This window comes from Piliocolobus tephrosceles, chromosome 1 (assembly GCF_002776525.5).
Source record: "Piliocolobus tephrosceles isolate RC106 chromosome 1, ASM277652v3, whole genome shotgun sequence".
NCBI classification, from domain to species: Eukaryota; Metazoa; Chordata; class Mammalia; order Primates; family Cercopithecidae; genus Piliocolobus; species Piliocolobus tephrosceles.
The window spans coordinates 184,841,152-184,860,851 of NC_045434.1; the positions used below are offsets into that span (position 1 = coordinate 184,841,152).

The following is a 19,700-nucleotide window of genomic DNA, read 5'->3' on the forward strand; positions in this document are numbered from 1 at the left end:
GCTGATTTTTGCCATCCGTGTTTATTCTGGTTTGCACCAACTTGAGGCATCAGAAACACATTAACTGAATCTTCTCTCTGGGAGGAGGCTATTGTACCCTTGTTTTGGGGATCAGAGGGACAGTGTGGGGTGGAAGGGGGCATCTTCACTGAGCAGGACGTTTTTTTCCAAATAGCTCTCAGAGCTTCCCTAACACAAATCAAGGTCAGGGCTTTCCCAGCAGAATTGCATTTAATCTCATGATACTTGCCCTTGGGGCAATGAAAGCGAAGCTCGAGGGACAGAAGGTATTTCCAGCTCTTGCCTGTGACATGGTCTGCTTTTGCTCTAAAAAGAATGTTTCGGGGTTTGTTTCAAACTCAGAGAAATAAAGACTCAATCATCCCCTGCTCAATTAGAATACCTCACTTTATAACAAGTTGTTCGTTTTTATGAAATGAGCTACACTGCATGTATCCACCCTTCCTCTTGCCTAACCATCTCTTTTCTGGCCTATCCAGAGGGTACAAAGATGGCCACTTCCTGACAATTTGAGGTACCAAAATAGAGACAGGGGCCAGGCGTGGTGGCTCACACATGTAATCCCAGCACTTTGGGAGGCCGAGGCGGGTGGATCACCTGAGGTCAGGAGTTTGAGACCAGCAAAGTTCGAGGGACAGAAGGTATTTCTGTCCTGGCCAATGTGGCGAAACCCTGTCTCTACTGAAAATACAAAACTTAGCTGGGCGTGGTACCGTGTGCCTGTAATCCCAGCTACTTGGGAGGCTGAGGCAGGAGAATTGCTTGAACCCAGGAGGCGGAGGTTGCAGTGAGCCGAGATCGTGCCACTGCACTCCAGCCTGGGCGACAAGAGCGAGACTCTGTCTCAAAAAACAAAAACAAAAACAAAAAAATAAAAAAATGTTAAAAAGAGGGCTTCTTGGTTGAAACACTGGCATCTAGAAACTTTATTTTGGCTAGTAGAAACAGAAATCACTGGGTCTTAATGCCTTCCTTCACCCTCAAGGCAAGAGACATTCCCATCTACTCATTCTTTCATTTAATGAATATTTTTTGAGTCCTTTGTTTCAGGTGCTATTCAAGTCTTAAAGACACAGCAGTGAACAAATTTACAAGGTCCCTGCTTTCAAGAAGCTTACATTCTAGTTTGAGGGAAGCAGCCAATAAACTGGTAAAAAAAAAAAAAAAAAAATTCAACTAGTGATAAATGCCATGAAATAAATAAAACAGAATACTGTAACAGAGTAACTATGAAAGGGTGAAAGGTGGCTGATTTAGACAAATTAGACAGGAAAGAGTTCTCACAGTATGAAGGGTCACCAGATAAAATACAGAACATACAGTTACATTTGAATTTCAGGCAAACGATGAATACTTTTTTAGTGTAAGTATTTTCCAGGCACTATTGGAGGTGTACTAAAGAAATGTATTCCTTTTTATCCGCTGAAATTCTAATTTAATTTGGTGTCCTGTATTTCTATTTGCTAATTCTTGCAGGCCTACCAATAGGTGATATTTGAGCTGAGGATTGAATGACCAGCTATGCAAAGATTCTGGGAAAGAGTGATTCAGGCAGAGAGAATATCCAGCGTAAATGTCAGAATAACCAGAGGGAGGGAGGTACACATGAGATCAGATAAACAGGCAGGCGCCAGATCACAGAGTCCTGTAGGGATGGCAAAAAGTTTGAATCAATCTCTGTCTCTCTCTGTTTCTCCCTTCCCCCTTCCCCTACCTGTCATTCTAAGAGTGATGATAAGCCGCTGGAATTGTAAGGAAGAGGATGACACCTTCTAATGGATATTTGGCTGCTGTGTGGTCGGCAACTTTTGGAAGGACTTAGAAGACAAATTCAGAAGACAAACTTAAGCTTGTGCCATTGGCCTGGGAAGAGGCTTCTTTATTTGGAGGTGGACCCAACTGGGAGCTCTGGGCCACGCGTTCAGGGTAACTAGGCGGTTGCTATGGAGGGGCAGCTTGGCGGTTGCTAGGGCCGGAGCGGGCTGGGGCTCCACGCAGAGCGACGCCTAGGTGGCTAGGGCGGGGGAGGAGCCAGGCCGGTGGTGGCGCGCGCCGCGCGCCGCGCGTTCACAGGAAGTCGCTCTGGGGCAGGGAGGGGCGCGAGCGGAAGTGACGTCCGTCGTGCACACGTGGTCCGGCGTGGTTCACGCGGGTCGCTTCTGCCGGGTTTGGGTACTTCTAAGTTTGTTTCCCCACGTAAGCCGGACCTCGCACTCCGGTCCCGGTCTCATCGCCAAGATGGTGAAGCCCAAGTACAAAGGACGGAGCACCATCAACCCGTCCAAGGCCAGCACAAACCCGGGTACAGGCGGCAGGGCTGATCTGGGGTGGAGCTTGGAGGAAGTATAGGGAAGGGCTCCGAGGAGGACTGGGAGGGGAAGGAAGGTTACTTGGGTGGCATTGCTTAGAATGACTACTAGCGGGGTGGCTGTTGGGGATGAAAAGGGAAAAAGGAAAGCAATATTTGTGGTGGTTTCTTCTCAGGGGGGCCCTGAGGAGGACTGACATTGCACGCCTGGCAGGCCAAAGTGTAGTCAGCTGGTCTAAAGTCAGGGGAAGTGAACACTCTGGCTGGCAGCCTCGGGTCCTCTCCAGTTGAGAGATGCAGAGAAAGTCAGCTTGAAAATGGGTAATCGGGCCTTTTACACGTGATCATACTTGCCGGCCACCTTAACTTTGACCTTTAAAATGAGAAAGGGATTGTAGTTTTTGCCCTTGGAATTATTCTATCTGGTAAAGTGCTTAGAGAACCCTACAAAGAAGTCAATATGATCATTGCAGTAAGGCTGTTTTGGAGATGTGTATAAGTTTTGGCGAGGTTCCACCTGTAGGATTAACAAGACATCCTGTGGGAGAGTTCTTTCCATTCAAGTTTAATTAATAAAACTTTGTTTTAAAATATGGTTTAGAATTTTTGACAACTTTAATGCCTGTTGAATGTTTACTCCAGATTGATAATAAATTATTCACTTTGCACAAACTGGAATCTCAGAATGTTAGACCCCAAAAGTCCCTTAGAGATTATGATTTTAAAGGTGAAGAGACTAAATCAAAATGCAGGAAGTGGCTTGTCATAATTGCAACAGTTAGTGAATAGTAGTAGAGCCGCCAGTCTCTACTGTTAGAGAGTAGGAGAGCCAATGGGCTGTGGTTTCAGCCTGTCTTCTACTGCATCACTTCAGGACCAGACAGGTGATTTAAAGGGCTTCCAGCTGGGTGTGGGCTCACGCCTGTAATCCCAGCACTTTGAGAGGCCGAGGCGGGCGGATCACCTGAGGTCAGGAGTTCCAGACCAGCCTGACCAACATGGTGAAACCCCTTCTCTACAAAAATAGAAAAATTAGCCGGGCATGATGGCGGATGCCTGTAATCCCAGCTACTCGGGAGGCTGAGGCGGGAGAATCGCATGAACCGGGGAGGCGGAAGTTGTAGTGGGCTGAGATCGCAACACTGGGCTCCAACCTGGGTGAAAGAGCAAGACTCCGTTTCGGGAAGAATAAATAAATAAATAAATAAATGGCTCCCAAAATGAGAAGCTAGGCTAGTATTACCCTGCTCGTTTGTTCTTCTCTTTCTCTTTGAGATGTAAGGCAAGAATTGCTGTGTTGATTAAACAAAAATCAAACATTAAGAAACTGGAACACATATATATCAAAATTATAGTCTCCATGGTGCCTTGCATGGAGGAGGCACTCAATATTTGTTAAACGGAGGCACAGAGGTCAGTATCTTCTGGTTAAGACCATAGATGGTGATAAAATGCTCGTGTTCAAATTCTGGCACTGCCATTTAGTAACGGTTTGACCTTGGGCAGGTGTCTGACCACTGTGCCTCAGTTTCTCACTCTGCAGCATGGGGATAATATGTCTATAGGATTATTGTATGGATTAAATGCGATGATGCCTATAATGTGGATAGCCATCATAAGTGCTCAAAAATATTAGCTATTCTTCTCAAATACAATCCTATCGAAGATCAAAGATTGGGTCAGCTTTGTCATACCATATAGCTTCAAGTAATAATTATTGGAACAACATGGAGAAAGTAGAGATTTTTGTGGTTGGTGGTTTCTTACCTAATTTGGGTGAACTACTTGTTGCATTTTAAGCAATGACTTGTTGGTTATACTGATTGGTTATCAAATAGTGCACTGTGTACTTCTGCCTTTTGTAGATCGAGTGCAGGGAGCAGGAGGCCAAAACATGAGGGACCGGGCCACTATCCGGCGCCTGAATATGTATAGGCAAAAGGAGCACAGGTGAGCATTGGGTGCTGTCATCCTTTCTCTTTTCCTTCATGCCCTTGACCGCTAGCTGAGACCGATTAAGCCTTTGCTGTTCTCACCCCCACTTCCTCCAAACAGGAGTTATATATTCTCGAATATAATTGTATATGAATGTCATTAGGATAAATGGTTAATTTTTGGTTAAGGGCATGGGTAGCTGGTGGTGAAATAGTGATGGTTTCACAGTACTCAAAAGTAGAGGTCTTGTTTCTCACAGCCCTGACCTTCACAAATGGCGCATTAAATCTCAGCGTAAATACGGCCAGATATAACAAAACCTACAGGACTATAGTTAGGAAAGCCACCAGAAAATGTGTTTTTTAATGCCAAAATGTAGATCACAACATTGTGGCACTTGGACACTCATCACAACTCCGAGTTCTGCTAAGGTAGCCTCTACCACAGGGATTTGCTGAGAGTGGCATTCTGCTAGCTGGTCTTAGTTTGTTTGGTAATTAGATTCTCTGTCTCCGTCTGTTCTAGAAGATGTGACTAAAATACAAATGTCAATTAACTTAATATGCGTTAGTCATCTACTTTGCAGTTTGTTTTAGAATTTGGAATCCCAGCGTAAATCACCCTGTACTTGAACAATTCATCTAAACCAGCCTTCTAATAGTTACCCAAAAAACTCAAGTATGTGTTTTTTTTTTTAAAGTAAACAGTAAACAGATTTTTTAAAACGTCACCATTAGTTGTTATTCATCTAGCAATAATCATTACGTGCTCTGTTGCAAGAGGTTAGATGGCTTTTGGGCAATCTGTTTCAAATGTAGAAGTACTTTGTGTTTACTGGAATTGGTATTTCATGATCATTTATTTGTTTTGTTTTGTTTTGAGACGGAGTCTCGCTCTGTTGCCCAGGCTGGAGTGCAGTGGCTGGATCTCAGCTCACTGCAAGCTCCGCCTCCTGCCTCAGCCTCCCGAGTAGCTGGGACTACAGGCTCCCACCACCTTGCCCGGCTAGTTTTTTGTATTTTTTTAGTAGAGACGGGGTTTCACCGTGTTAGCCAGGATGGTCTTGATCTCCTGACCTCGTGATCCGCCCGTCTCGGCCTCCCAAAGTGCTGGGATTACAGGCTTGAGTCACCGCGCCCGGCCGATCATTTAAAACCAAAGTAAGAAGTCCTTTTGATGGAAAATATATTCTGTAAATCAAACTTTGCTGTTGCCATTCTTCTGTTGTCAACCAATATCTGTTCTTTCCTCAATTTAGGAACAGTCGTGGTAAAATAATTAAACCCCTGCAATATCAGTCAACGGTGGCTTCTGGCACAGTAGCAAGAGTAGAGCCAAATATTAAATGGTTTGGTGAGTATTATCCCCTGCTACTTTGCTCTACAAAATGTATGCTGAGTGGAAACGGCTAGGATGTTTAAATATCTAAACGACAGGAGTTTTTGGTGAGTGGAACTGTCAAGGATTATCTGAGAAAGGGATAAGAAAAAGTACTGGGAAAAGTAGTGGTGGTAGATTTAATAAATAGCTTCTTTTTGAAGAGTGCTCACCATTAGTAATTGTAATTGAACCCTCTTAAGCAGATAAGACCATCCTTAATGACTAGCATTCACAGACCTTAGAATGCTCATCTTGATCTTTTATGCTTGCCTGGAGAGATACTGTTTGAGAGGTGGCCTTGTAGGTGTTTGTACATATATCCTGCAGGGTAAGTGCATTAGCCCAGAGTTCCTCTGAAACACTTCTTAATGGGATTTTTATTTGAACTTGGGTGACAGTTAAAGGGTCTCACTGTTGAACCTTCCAACAGTGAATAGAGTATCTTCAGTCTCAGGGTGATCACAGCTTCTTCCTTGGGAAACTCCCTGTTCCATTTCAGTCTGGGCTTTTAACTTTGCCCTTAGCCACTGGTAATGTATAGGCACTTCAGATGATCAGACCCCAGTGTTTGCTTGGTGTTTGACCTCTGTCCTTGGGGGCAGATGGTGGCTACCTTTGAGTCTCTTATACTTTTGGTAGGATACTTCCTAGGAACTGCAACACAGAAAGGTGTCAAAGAAAACTCTGCAGAGAAGCATTTAGCATGGCTGCCGGGTACTGTGACTCCAGATTAGACTGCCTGGGTTTGAATTCTAGTTCTGTCATTTATGTGCAAGTTATTAAGTCTGTCTGTTCATCAGTTTTCTCATCCCTAACATGAGAATAAGATGAAACCTATCTCACAGGACTGTCATGGTAATCAAATGAGTAAATACAGGCAAGGCACAGTGGCTCACGCCTGTAATCCCAGCATTTTGGGAGGCCAAGGCTGGTGGATCACTTGAGGTCAGGAGTTCGAGACCAGCCTGGCCAACACAGTGAAACCCCATCTCTACTGAATATACAAAAATTAGCCAGGCGTTGTGGTGGGCACCTGTAATCCCAGCTACTTGGGAGGCTGAGGCAGGAGACTCCCTTGAGCCTGGGAAGCAGAGGTTGCAGTGAGCTGAGGTTGTGCCGCTGTACTCTAGCCTGGGTGACGGAGTGAGACTCCGTCTCAAAAAAAAAAAAAAAAAAAGTAAATACATATAAAGTGCTTAGAATAGTACCTAGCAATTAGTGAGTATAATGTAAGCATTACTTGCTACCATCATTACCACCTTGCTGTTTTGCATTCATGCTGCAGGCATGCTGTTTAATTGAATGCTTTTCAGGATCTCCCTCACAAGGTGTTTTCCAGGTGGTGCAGGGCTCTGTCTTGTTCCCTTGCATGGATTCATTGGTTCATGAATCATTAACCAATTGATTAACCAATTGAGGTCCCTTTGCATCCTCATAACCCTAAAAGTGGTAACTATGACTTAGGTTTCAGTGTTTCAAGATTCTCTGTCTATACTGACTGATCAGCTATGATTGGCTCCAAGTTTCTCTGCCAGATCTAGAAGGAAGTAGGACATTTGTCAGATCTCAGTTCCATTCCATGCTATTTATTTCTCAGTTTCATTTAGTCAGGAAACGGCTTGGAAAACTATTGAAATCCTTTGTCGGTCTGGGTTGGTGGAATAGTTCATAGTGTGCAAGTGCAGAAGAGGCAGTTTTTTGGGTTTTTTTTCCTCTTTTAAGTTTGGAAACAGCTCCAAGGGATGGATGGATCAGGTACTTGGGTGAGTGAGGGTAATTTAAAATCTTGCCTTTCACCGTGTCAGTGGAAGATGGATGTGCAAATATTTATTAAGTGGCAACGTTCTTTATTTGTAAAACAGGAAACACACGTGTGATTAAGCAGTCATCATTACAAAAATTTCAAGAGGAAATGGATACAGTTATGAAGGATCCATACAAAGTTGTCATGAAGCAAAGCAAGTTACCAATGTCTCTTCTCCACGATCGAATCCGGCCTCATGTAAGATGTAGGATATCCCTGGCGATGGAATTTCCTGGGCAGACTCCTTGCAGCTCCCTCTCTAACATATTTGTCTTTTGTTTTTCTTAGAAAATAGCAACTTCAATGTAGCAATGATGAACTTCCTAAGACCTCTGTTTTCATCTTTCCACTTTTAGTATGAAGTGTGGTAGTGTAGTGGATCAAAGCACAGGTTTTGGAGTTGAGACCTGAATTTTAATCCTTGCTCTATCCGTTCCTGTACCCTTAGTTGGGTTTCTCTATGAACTTTAACTTCTTTGCCTTGAAAGTATAAATAGGCTGGGCGCAGTCGCTCACGCCTGTAATCCCAACACTTGGGAGGCCAAGGCGGGCGGATCACCTGAGGTGAGGAGTTTGAGACCAGCCTGACCAACAAGAAGAAACCCCATCTCTACTAAAAATGCAAAATTAGCTGGGCGTGGTGGTGCATACCTGTAATCTCAGCTACTCAGGAGGCTGAGGCAGGAGAATTGCTTGAACCCGGGAGGTGGAGATTGCAGTGAACCAAGATCGTGCCATTGCACTCCAGCCTGGGCAACAGGAGCGAAACTGTCTAAAAATAAAAATAAAAAGAAAGTATAGATAACCCACCGCCTTGGGTTATTGGCTACAGATGAAACGTCTGTAAAGCACTTGGTCCGTAGTAAGCACATAGCACACCACCTAATAAGAGCTAAATTGATAACAGATATTAGTAATATTATTTATTATTATTTATTTTGGTAGGCAAACTTGTTTTAAGTGGTAATTCCATCAAACATTGGGACAGCGCAGAATTAGGATTGAGTTGGTAGAACTTTGGTGTTGGCTACGTTCAGCTTTTGTAAGATTCTTGAGATTTCTTCTCAGCTGAAGGAAGGGCTGCTGGTCACATTGGTTGTCAATTGCTGAAGTTTGAAGTACAGTAAGGATTCAATCTGGGTTGAATGGAATGCGTTTCACACAGAACAAAGAAAGAGTCTGATGTTTGTCTGCTCATTTTTACTTGCATTGAATAATAATTCCCAGAAATGTAGCCATTACGTAAGCTTCAGTTCCGATATGGGGAGGGGAGAAAAACATTGACATGCGTGCGTGGGTTAAATAGTTCAAAGAAAAGTGTTTACTTGCAGAACAAAATAAAAACTAAGGCCTGGTTATTGCCTCAGGTTTTGTCAGTTATGTTTTGTTTTATGATGGACTAGAAGAATGGCACCTACTAGTGGAATGACTGTTTTCTTTCAGGGGAACACATGAGTGTAATTCATGAACCACAGACAAGTTGCTCGTTTCCCTTGTTCTCTTTGTCTGTTCTCCCTAAAGCCATCTTTTAAGCAACTATTGAATCTTGTTTATGAGAAGAACAGAGAGGCTCTATCATGGATTTATTGCTTTGTTGCCTGTTCTTGTTGTCAGCGCTTCTAAAATTCAGTGTTTAAATATCTGGTATGTAGAATGAGGGTCTGCAGTTGCACCAATCAGCTTCTTTGTTCATACAGAAAGCTGCTCAGAGTAATTGATATGTTTTCTGCTTTGGTCTTGAAAAACCTTACCTATTTTATTTTAGTGTGATATCTATTACTTATAAAATCTAATTCTGAGATTATTTTGCATAGTGGAGTTAGATCAGATATGCATATTCATCTATATGTGTTTTAGAACTACTGTATTTCTGTAGCAATACAGTAAGAGTACTGTAACTTTGCATATGTACTTTGTTATATACTGTATATTACTGTATCATACTTATTAATGTGTAGGTTTATAGACAAAGCCTTGTGTGCTGTAACTTATAGGTTAAGAGATTTTGAAGATAATTTTGGTCACACTTGATTTTATCCAGTGACATTAGAACCTGTTTCTTATGTAAAATGAGCTGCTTCTGTTTGGGGATGCTCCCGAGTGGAACATAGTGACTAAAACTAAACTGAGTTGTGGGTCAGAGCATCTGAGAAAATGAAAATAGTTTAAGGATCTTTAGAAGTTGGAAGAGGGGATATGTTAAAGTTCAGAAGCCATGGGGGCTGCTCCATCATCCTCACAGCTTTTGGTAGTGGTGCTTACGGAGGAGCTTGTACTAGGGGGAAAAGGGTGATTTTCTTTTTTTTTTGATATTGTCTGCCGGCTGTTAACATTCTGTTATGTGATAGATCCTAACTCAAACTTTGATTTTTATCTGGCTTCAGAAATTCTTATGCCTGTAACTCCTTTACAGGCACATCAAGTTCTAGTTAGTATCAGGTTCCTTTTATCACATCTAAACTATTATTTTGGACTTTTGCTAGATGTTTTTCATCTGAAGACTTGCCATGTGCATTTAATAAAAACGTTACCTAAATTAGGGAAAATGTTATCTGAAACTAAAATGCATCTTACAAAACAAACAATTCCTTTTAGCCATGAAAGAAACTAACTTCCAAGAAAAAGTTGGCATTTACAGTTGGTTTAAAAAAACCTCACAAATTTGAGTATGATTGTCCTTGATAAAATCTATGAATTTGGTGAATTTTATGCACTTGTTTGAAAGCTAAAAAAAATGGTGGAAAAGATTAGTTAATTTTCATCACTGTAGCCTTAATTACATTTGACTGAAGTTTATGATAAATGAAATAAAGCAGAGTTTTTGGCAAGTTTTTGCACAACTATTCATATTTACTTTGATTATTTGTATTACTTCTGTATCTCTCCAAGGAAGCTTACAGAACTTCAGAATAAGGGAACCAGTGTTTGTGCCATTTCAATAAGTATTTCTGATTTGAAACCAGACTGAAACCATGTTCTTTATAGATTTGGGTATGGGTTGAACCTTGGAAAAATAAAATCAGAAAGTCTTACTTAGGTGGGTGTTTAGGTTTTCGCTTTTCCTCAGTGCTTTTCTTAGTTTTACCTGTTATTCTTGTTTCTCTTCAGAAATCGAAGGTCCACATTCTTGATACTGAAAGTTTTGAAACGACATTTGGCCCTAAGTCACAGAGGAAGCGACCAAACTTATTTGCAAGTGATATGCAGTCTCTTATCGAAAATGCTGAGATGTCCACTGAGAGCTATGACCAGGGCAAGGATCGTGATTTGGTAACTGAAGACACTGGTGTGAGGTACAGTTTTTTTTGTTTGTTTGTTTTTTGAGACGGAGTTTCGCTCTGTCGCCCAGGCTGGAGTGCAGTGGTACAATCTCGGCTCACTGCAAGCTCCGCCTCCCTGGTTCATGCCATTCCCTTGCCTCAGCCTCCCGAGTAGCTGGGACTGCAGGCGACCGCCACCTCGCCTGGCTAATTTTTTGTATTTTTAGTAGAGACGGGGTTTCACCGTGTTAGCTAGGATGGTCTCAATCTTCTGACCTTGTGATCCGCCCACCTCAGCCCCCAAAGTGCTGGGATTAATAGCATGAGCCACTGTGCCTGGCCTTTTTTTTTTTTTTTTGTGGATAGAGTCTTGCTCTGTTGCCCAGGCTGGAATGCAGTGGCACGATCTCGGCCCACTGCAACCTCTGCCTCCCAGGTTCAAGCAATTCTCCTGCCTCAGCCTGCCTCCATGCCCGGCTAATTTTTTGTATTTTAGTAGAGACAAGGTTTCACCGTGTTGCCCAGGCTGGTCTTGAACTCGTGAGCGCAGGTAGTCCACCCGCCTCGGCCTCTTAAAGTGCTAGGATTATAGGTGTGAGCCACCCACCGCGCCTGGCCAAGGTGCAGTTTTGAAGTTCATGCAAGTCTCATCATTTGGTCTTCTGCAACAAAACATTTTCTTTCAAGTTATTTTGCCTGTGTGAAGCTCAGTGCTTTAACTCATATATGGAGCTGTCTTCTTCCCTCAGGCTGGAGACATTGGTGAAATTGGGGCTAGACTGAAGATGTCTAAGGTGGCTTGATTGACAAAGGTCTCTCTTCATCCGCAAAATAAATAAGATTTTCTTCATTTATAATCATAATACACCAGTCATAGGCAAATTAGGAAATATAGTTAAGTTGGAAAATGCAACACAAAGAACATAACTCATAACCCCACTGCACATATTAAGCATTGTTAATGCCTCCGTGAATATCGGGGCTTCCTTAACTGGAGGACTCTGAGTTCATGGATGGCCTTTAAGGTTTCTTTGACTCTTTGAAGCAAATGTGGAAAATTTGTGAGCATACATAAAGGCGGTGGGGTTTTGTCTTTTTTGTTTTTGTTTTGGGGAGGAGAAGAGGAAGTGTCTATAACTTTCATCATATTCTTGTAGGGATCCATACTCAAAAGAAGAATCAGTCACTAGCTGGCTGCAGTGGCTCACCTGTAATACTAGTTTTCTGGGAGGCCAAGGCAGGAAGATCACTTGAGCACAGGAGTTTGAGACCAGCCTAGGCAACATAGCGAGACCTTGTCTCTACAAAAAATAAAAACTTGGCTGGGCATAGTGATGTGCACCTGTAGTCCCAGCTACCCAGAAGGCTGAGGTGGGAGGATCACTGGAGCCCAGGAGTTTGAGGCTGCAGTAAGCTGTGATTGTTAGGAATACATTTCTATGTCAGTATCTATTGTCAGAATAGTGTTTTGTTTGTTATGGCCAGTCTGATTGTTGGACATTTATACTGTGTATAGTTTTTCCTTATGGTGAACAACACAAGGATGAAGCATCAATGTGACCACATCTTTTTCATCCTTAACTATTCCCCAAAGATAAATTCTTATGGAGCAAATTGTGGTATTAAAAGGTATGCATGTTTTTTGATAGGCAGCTGCCACATTGCTCTTAAGAAAGGTTTAATTTCATTTCCCTTGGGTAGTGCTAGAAAGCTCTCATTCTCCGTCCATCTCATGTCTCTTAAATGAAGTGGAGGTTTTGGTGTCTTAGTGAAGAGGCATTGTCCTTTGACTGCATCAGCGTTATTACCACATTGCTATTGTCAGCCCATCTTCAAGCATTGGGCCACCTAGAGATAAAATGTCAAGCCATTTGAGGCCAAGCAAAAAGAGACAGTGAGTTCATCTATTTATTCTTAGAATTATTTGAACTTCCGTTGGCTTTGTATTCTGCCAATTTGAATTTTTCCTCCCGCAAAAGGTATAGTAGGTAATGGAGTAAAGATAAAACTATTTTTGTTTACCTTGGATAAATGTCCTTGAGACTAGTAAATGAACAGATTCTAAACCTTATCAGAAAAATACTGCTTTATATGGGAGCTATGGAGTATAGGTTGTGATTCAGCTCCTGCCAATTCCATTTTAAAATTCTTTTAATTCTTTTTTTTTGGGACGGGGTCTCGCTCTGTTGCCCAGGCTGGAGTGCAGTGGTACAATCTCGGTTCACTGCAAGCTCTGCCTCCCAGGTTCACGCCATTCTCCTGCCTTGGCCTCCCAAATAGCTGGGACTACAGGTGCCCGCCACCACGCCTGGCTAATTTTTTGTATTTTTAGCAGAGACGAGTTTCACCGTGTTAGCCTGGATGGTCTCGATCTCCTGACCTCATGATCTGCCCGCCTCGGCCTCCCAAAGTGCTGGGATTACAGGCGTTAGCCACCGCACTCGGCCTCCCACTTTATAATTCTCTGTGATGTACTGCTTAATTCAGTCATGCTTTTTTTTTAGTTTAATGTTTTATTGTGGTAAAATGTATATAACAAAAAGTATGGCCGGGTGCAGTGGCTCACACCTGTAATGCTAGCACTTTGGAGGCTGAGGCGGGCAGATCACCTGAGGTCAGGAGTTCGAGATCAGCCTGACCAACATGGTGAAACCCAGTTCCTACTAAAAATGCAAAAATTAGCTGGACCCGGGGGTGAACACCTGTAGTACCAGCTACTCAGGAGGCTGACGCTGGAGAATCACTTGAACTCAGGAAGTGGAGGTTGCAGTGAGCCAAGATCGTACCACTGCATTCCAGCCTGTGCGACAGAGCAAGACTCCGTCTCAAAAAATAATAATAATAAAAATAAAAAGTACTCTTTTTTTTTTTTTTTTTGAGAAAGAGTCTTGCTCTGTCCCCCAGGCTGGAGTGCAATGATGTGATCTTGGCTCACTGCAACCTCCGCTTCCCAGGTTCAAGCGATTCTCCAGCCTCAGCCTCCCGAGTAGCTGGGATTACAGGCACCTGTCACCACATCCGGCTAATTTTTTTGTATTTTTAGTAGAGACAGGGTTTCACCATGTTGGTCGGGCTGGTGATCCTGGCCTTGTGATCCACCGCCTCAGCCTCCCAAAGTGCTGGGATTACAGGTGTGTGAGCCACCATGCCCAGCTCTTCTAACCATTTTTAAGTGTACAGTTGAGTGGCACTAAGTTCATTTACATTGTTGTGCAATTATTGCAGCTATCGTCTCCAGAACTTTTTCATCATCCCAAACTGAAACCCTGTACCCGTAACACTAACGCTCCATTTCCCCTCTGCCCCCAGCTCCTGGTAACAACATTCTACTTTCTGTCTCTCATGAATTTGACTGGTTTAGGTGCCTAATATAAGTGGAATCATACAGTATTTGTCCTTTTGTGTCTGGCTTATTTCACTTAGCATAATGTCTTCAAGGTTCATTCATGTCGTTGCATGTGTCAGAATTTTCTTCTTCTTTTTTTTTTTTTTAATTAATTAATTAATTATTTGAGACAGGGTCTTGCTGTGTCACCCAGGCTGGAGCAGTAGCCTGCTCACGGCTCACTGCAGCCTCAACCTCCTGGGCTCAAGGAGTTCTCCCATCCCAGTCTCCCCAGTAGCTGAGACTACAAGCATGCAACACTATGCCCAGCTAATTTTTGTATTTTTTGTGGAGATGGGCTTTTGCCATGTTGCCCAGGCTGGTCTCGAACTCCTGGGCTCAAGCAGTCTGCCATGCTTGGCCTCCCAAAGTGCTGGAATTACAGGTGTGAGCCACTGAGCCAGCTAGAATTTCCTCCTTTTTAAAGTTGAATGCTATTTTGTTGTATATATGTGCCACATTGTGTTTACCCATTTATTTGTTGACAGACGTTTGGGCACACTGTTAAAATTCAGTTTGTTTCTGGTCCATCTCCAATGGGTTTGATACTGTTTCTTTTGGTACATTGACTTTACCCTAAAGCATTCTTTTAGTCTTAATGGTGCTTCAGTTGCTCATTTGGGGTGCTTTCTTATTTAGAAATGAAGCTCAAGAAGAGATCTATAAAAAGGGACAGTCCAAAAGAATATGGGGTGAGCTCTACAAGGTAAGACTCCTAAATTCCCTCCCATTGAGTGGTTCCTTTGGCTTTCATGATTTTGTAGAAGAAAACTAATTTTGATATATTGAAGCTCTGTTGCCCAGAGTACAGGCACCACTGCCTGTTCCATCCTCTTCCTCCTACAAAGAAACTCGGAAGACATACTAGCATTGATCTAGGGAACTGCATTGTTTAAAGTACTTGTATAAGAGTAACAGCTATCTTTTATTATACATGTGTATATTTATTACCTGTCAGTATTTTTTAAGATTTCCCCCAAGTGATATTCCCGTTTAGATTTATCATGCCTAGTTAAAGTCATATGCAACATTTTAAGTTATGGTCCACCCCTCTCCTTTTATAGATGAGGACTCCTGTCTAGAAAGGTTTAATGCTGTACCTAGCTCAACTAGCTTGTTAGTGAAGGAGGCTTTGTGTGTCTTGATTTTTGATCCACTGCTCTTTAACTGGCAGAGGTTTATGTCCATGCACTAATAATAACAACCTTCAGAAGAAACATTTTCAAGCATAATCACGTAATTAAATAGTAACATAATAGGAAACTAGTACCCTGAAGGCAAGCTAAACGTTTCAGTTTTTTGTGAAATACACAAAACCTATAATATTACAAACTTAAAGATTATATTACAAACTTAAAGGAGTCTAAGAAGTAATCCATAGTAGTTCAGTAATCCACAGTAGTTAGGAAATAAGTTGAGTTTCATCTAAGCTAGTTTTCCTGTTTTAAATTCAGCAGGTTTCAAAAACCACAGGATGAAAAACCTTTTGAATTTTGATCACTGGGCCTTGAGATTAACTACAGCCAACTCTGCCCAGAGACTGTTTTGAAGTTGTCTCTAAATGTTACTATTTTATTTTCCCCAGACTCCCTTAAATGTCATCCCTCTTTTATTTGTACTGTAGCAAACCATTTTTGCCTCTCTGAATTTTCAGGTGATAGATTCATCAGATGTTGTAGTTCAAGTTCTTGATGCTAGAGATCCAATGGGCACTCGTTCCCCTCACATTGAAACTTACCTGAAGAAGGAAAAACCTTGGAAACACCTCATTTTTGTACTTAACAAATGTGACCTTGTTCCAACTTGGGCAACAGTAAGTACAACTACTAAACCAGAATAGACTATTAAGACATCTGTCAATAAGTCAGTTGTGGGGTTTTTAGGCTAAAGTGTTGCACTGCTGAGATTGTAGTAATGGGAGTGCTCTCGCTGGAAACACGAAAGTGTGCTCATTGATGGTGGGCGGAGGCACCAGGAGACAGCTGCTGAGGCCACTGCCTGCTTCACATTATGCTCCATTAATTGCATTTAGTAACAATGAAGACATCTTTTGGAATATTGTTTTGTATTTATAAGACAAGACAAAGCATTAACCATTATACTTGGAGAAACCATTTCAAAGAATTATGGCTAACATTTTCCTTAGAGAACATTACATTTAAAACAGTTCTGTAATTCAAGCTCTGATTCTTCCACATAATGTAAATAAATGAACTGCAGTTTGCCAGCATGTTTTCATCTCTCCCTCTAGAAACGGTGGGTTGCTGTCCTCTCCCAGGATTATCCGACACTTGCTTTCCATGCAAGCCTTACTAACCCATTTGGCAAGGGAGCATTCATTCAACTTCTGCGGCAGTTTGGAAAGGTATTGAGCCCTGATCTGTTTCTCCTGGAGTTGCGTAGCTGTGAGTTGGTGTAAGAATCTGTATTGCCATGGCATAGCAGAAAGTTACCAATTTCTTAGCTGGACGTGGTTGCGCAGGTCTGTAGTCCTAGCTACTCAGGACGCTGAGGCAGGAGGATCGCTGGAGCCCAGGAGATCAAGGCTACAGTGAGCTATGATGGCACCACTGCACTCCAGCCTGGGTGACAGCAAAACCCTACCTCTAAAAAAAAAAAGATGTGGCTAGGCATGGTGGCTCACAGCTGTAATCCCAGCACTTTGGGAGGCCAAGGCAGGCAGATCACAAGGTCAAGAGTTTGAGACCAGCCTGGCCAATATGGTGAAACCCCGTCTCTACTAAAAATACAAAAATTAGTCAGGCTTGATGGCACACGCCTGTAGTCCCAGCTACTCGGGAGGCTGAGGCAGGAGAATCGCTTGAACCTGGAAGGCAGAGGTTGCAGTGAGCTGAGATTGCGCCACTGCACCCCAGCCTGGGCGACAGAGCGAGACTCCATCTCAAAGAAAAAAAAAAAGAAGATGTAAAACTTCCAGAGATGTAAAAACTCACAGAGCATCAGGATTACAAGAGATTCTGAAGTGTTTTCTTGCTCAGCCTTTGTCCCCCATCCATGACCAGTGTTGCTTCCATTTCTGCCACAGCCCTGGCACCTGACGTTTCACGCTCTGTGGGGCTTTCCAGGCCTGCTGTGCCTCCTCTGCCCATGGAGCCCATTCAGCTTCTGTCTCCTCTGGTTGGAGAGGGCCCTGCCAAAATTCAAGCTTCAGATCCCTGGTCAGATGTCAGTTCCTGAGGGAAGCCCTGGAACCAGACTACCCTGTCAAATGTTCTTAAAGCTTCATGCTCTGTACCTGTCATTTTGAATTTGTATATTTAGTTAATTCTACCTGGCTTCTAACAAAAGACACATGTCTGCTGTCCCACCCTTCCCCACTGTACAGAAGCAAATGCTTCCAATAGTTAGCTGTTAGTTCTGTTATTTTCCTCCATATTTTTAGTACATGCTTAGGATTTTTTCTTGATCTGTGCCCACTCCCCCACCACCAGTTTAAGATGCTTATTAATTTCCTACTATGGAAAATGAGGATTTGCTTTCTTATAGCCATCCTCCCTCTGTATGTACTTCCCCCTGTATTGTTAGATGCCAGTGTTGGGTTACAGTATTATTCATTCAGTGTTGGTTGGTGGTAGTGGTGGTGGTTGTTTTAATTTGGAAAGGAGAGCTTTATTTCTCATAAAGGGTTGCAGCCTGCAGGGTGGCCACTCTTAACAGGCTGGGAAGAGTAGCCTCGGCCATTCAGCCTTTATAGTGTCGTGACTGTAACATATTAGTCACAGCTGATCCACATGATGTGCTATGAGTATAATTCCTTTCTGATCGAAGCTTTTATTTTCACTAGTGTTACTTTGCTGTGTTCTGTTTGCATCTGTCACTATCATATTACCAAATTCTCTGATACAGTAGGAGCTCTCAGCGCTTCCAGGCAGCACAGGTAGTTCCCTTCGGTGGCCAGCACTCCGTCCTCTGCAGGGCTGGCCACTCTCCAGGCTGCTGCAGCGTTGTCTTTCTGGGATTTCCTTTCACTGTCATCCAGAGAATTCCCATGGCTGTTTTCCCGAATGGGAACTCTTGTTCATAGGACCTCTTTTCTTCTTTTGTGTTCTACTCCTTCCTTTCCATGGGACATATCTTCCAAAAGTTTCCTTAGAAGGAATACTTGGAAAGAACATTTTTTGAGATACGCCTTGCATTCTGAGAATATATTAACGTCTTTATTCTACACTTTACGCTGTTTTTCGTCAGAATACTGAAGTTACCACTACACTGTCTTCTGACTCCTGAGGAATCTGAGGCCATTCTGACCCCTCATACTTTGTGTGGCTGTGATGTCTCTTTTTGAGACAGGGTCTTGCTTTGTCACCCAGGCTAGAGTGCGGTGGCGCAACCTCAAACTCCTAGGCCCAAGCAATCCTCCTGCCTCGTTTTGGCCTCCTGAAGTGCTGGGATGACAGGTGTATGCCACCACGTCCAGCCGATCTTTTCTTATTCTAAAATTTAAAATTCCTCTTCTTCTAAAATTTCACAGTGATGTGTCTTGAAGTGGGCCTTTTATTGCTTAGTGAGTGCGGCATTTGATGAGACTTTAGTCTGATACTGTCTTACATTATTTCTTTGAAATTTTCTTTCCTCCCTCAGTTGTCTGTATTCTTGCTCAGAAATTTGCTTTTACCTCCTGGTTTAATATTTGAATTATATTTTCTTTCTTTTTTTTTTTTTGAGACGGAGTCTCACTCTGTCACCAGGCTAGAGTGCAGTGGCGTGATCTTGGCTCACTACAACCTCCGCCTCCTGGGTTCAAGCGATTGTCCTGCCTCAGCCTCCCAAGTAGCTGGGACTACAGGTGCACGCCATGACGCCCAGCTAATTTTCGTATTTTTAGTAGAGATGGGGTGTCACCATGTTGGCCAGGATGGTCTTGATCTCTTGACCTCATGATCCGCCTGCGTAAACCTCCCAAAGTGCTGGGATTACAGGCGTGAGCCACCACACCCAGCCTATATTTTCTTTCTTTTGGTACATATATGATATTTTCTTCTATTTTCTGGGTACTTTCCTTGTTTTCTTGAGACAGAGTTTTGCTCTTGTTGCCCAGGCTAGAGTGCAATGGCACGATCTTGGCTTACTGCAACCTCCTCCTCCCAGGTTCAAGCAATTCTCCTACCTCAGCCTCCCGAGTAGCTGGGGTTACAGGCATACACCACCACACTTGGCTAATTTTGTATCTTTAGTAGAGATGGGGTGTCTCCATGTTGGTCAAGCTGGTCTCAAACTCCTGACCTCAGGTGATCTGCCTGCCTTGACCTCCCAAATTGCTGGAAATACAGGCATGAGCCACCACGTCTGGCCACTTTCCTTGTTTTGATCATCCAGCTGCCCTATCACAAAATTTATTTTGCCAATCACTTTTAATTTTTAATTTCTGAGAGCTCTTGTTGAAATCTGATTTGCTCTGCCTCCTTTTACATCTTATTTCACAGTCACAGTGTCTTCTCTTTCTCCAAGAACATTAATGATGTTTTGAAATTTTCCTGTCTACATTGATTCTGTTACCTCCAAATTTTTGTTTGTTTTTTGTCTTTTCTGCTAGAGTCACGCTTAAAAATTTTTTCTTTTACTTTAAAAATTTTTTTGAGACAGGGT

The 19,700-nt window shown here is 42.8% G+C and overlaps 1 protein-coding gene across 1 annotated transcript in view; it reads left to right on the plus strand.

The window, feature by feature from the left end:
• The first annotated feature begins 2,102 nt into the window (after window positions 1-2,102).
• The window catches only part of GNL2 (G protein nucleolar 2), a 30,042-nt gene continuing 12,444 nt past the window's right edge, over window positions 2,103-19,700 (plus strand). The window contains exons 1-8 of the mRNA XM_023196467.3: window positions 2,103-2,323; window positions 4,195-4,279; window positions 5,523-5,617; window positions 7,507-7,646; window positions 10,557-10,741; window positions 14,733-14,799; window positions 15,748-15,906; window positions 16,345-16,458. Coding sequence (XP_023052235.1) covers window positions 2,260-2,323; window positions 4,195-4,279; window positions 5,523-5,617; window positions 7,507-7,646; window positions 10,557-10,741; window positions 14,733-14,799; window positions 15,748-15,906; window positions 16,345-16,458 — 909 coding nt within the window. The 5' untranslated portion in view covers window positions 2,103-2,259. The remainder of the gene's footprint in view (window positions 2,324-4,194; window positions 4,280-5,522; window positions 5,618-7,506; window positions 7,647-10,556; window positions 10,742-14,732; window positions 14,800-15,747; window positions 15,907-16,344; window positions 16,459-19,700) is intronic.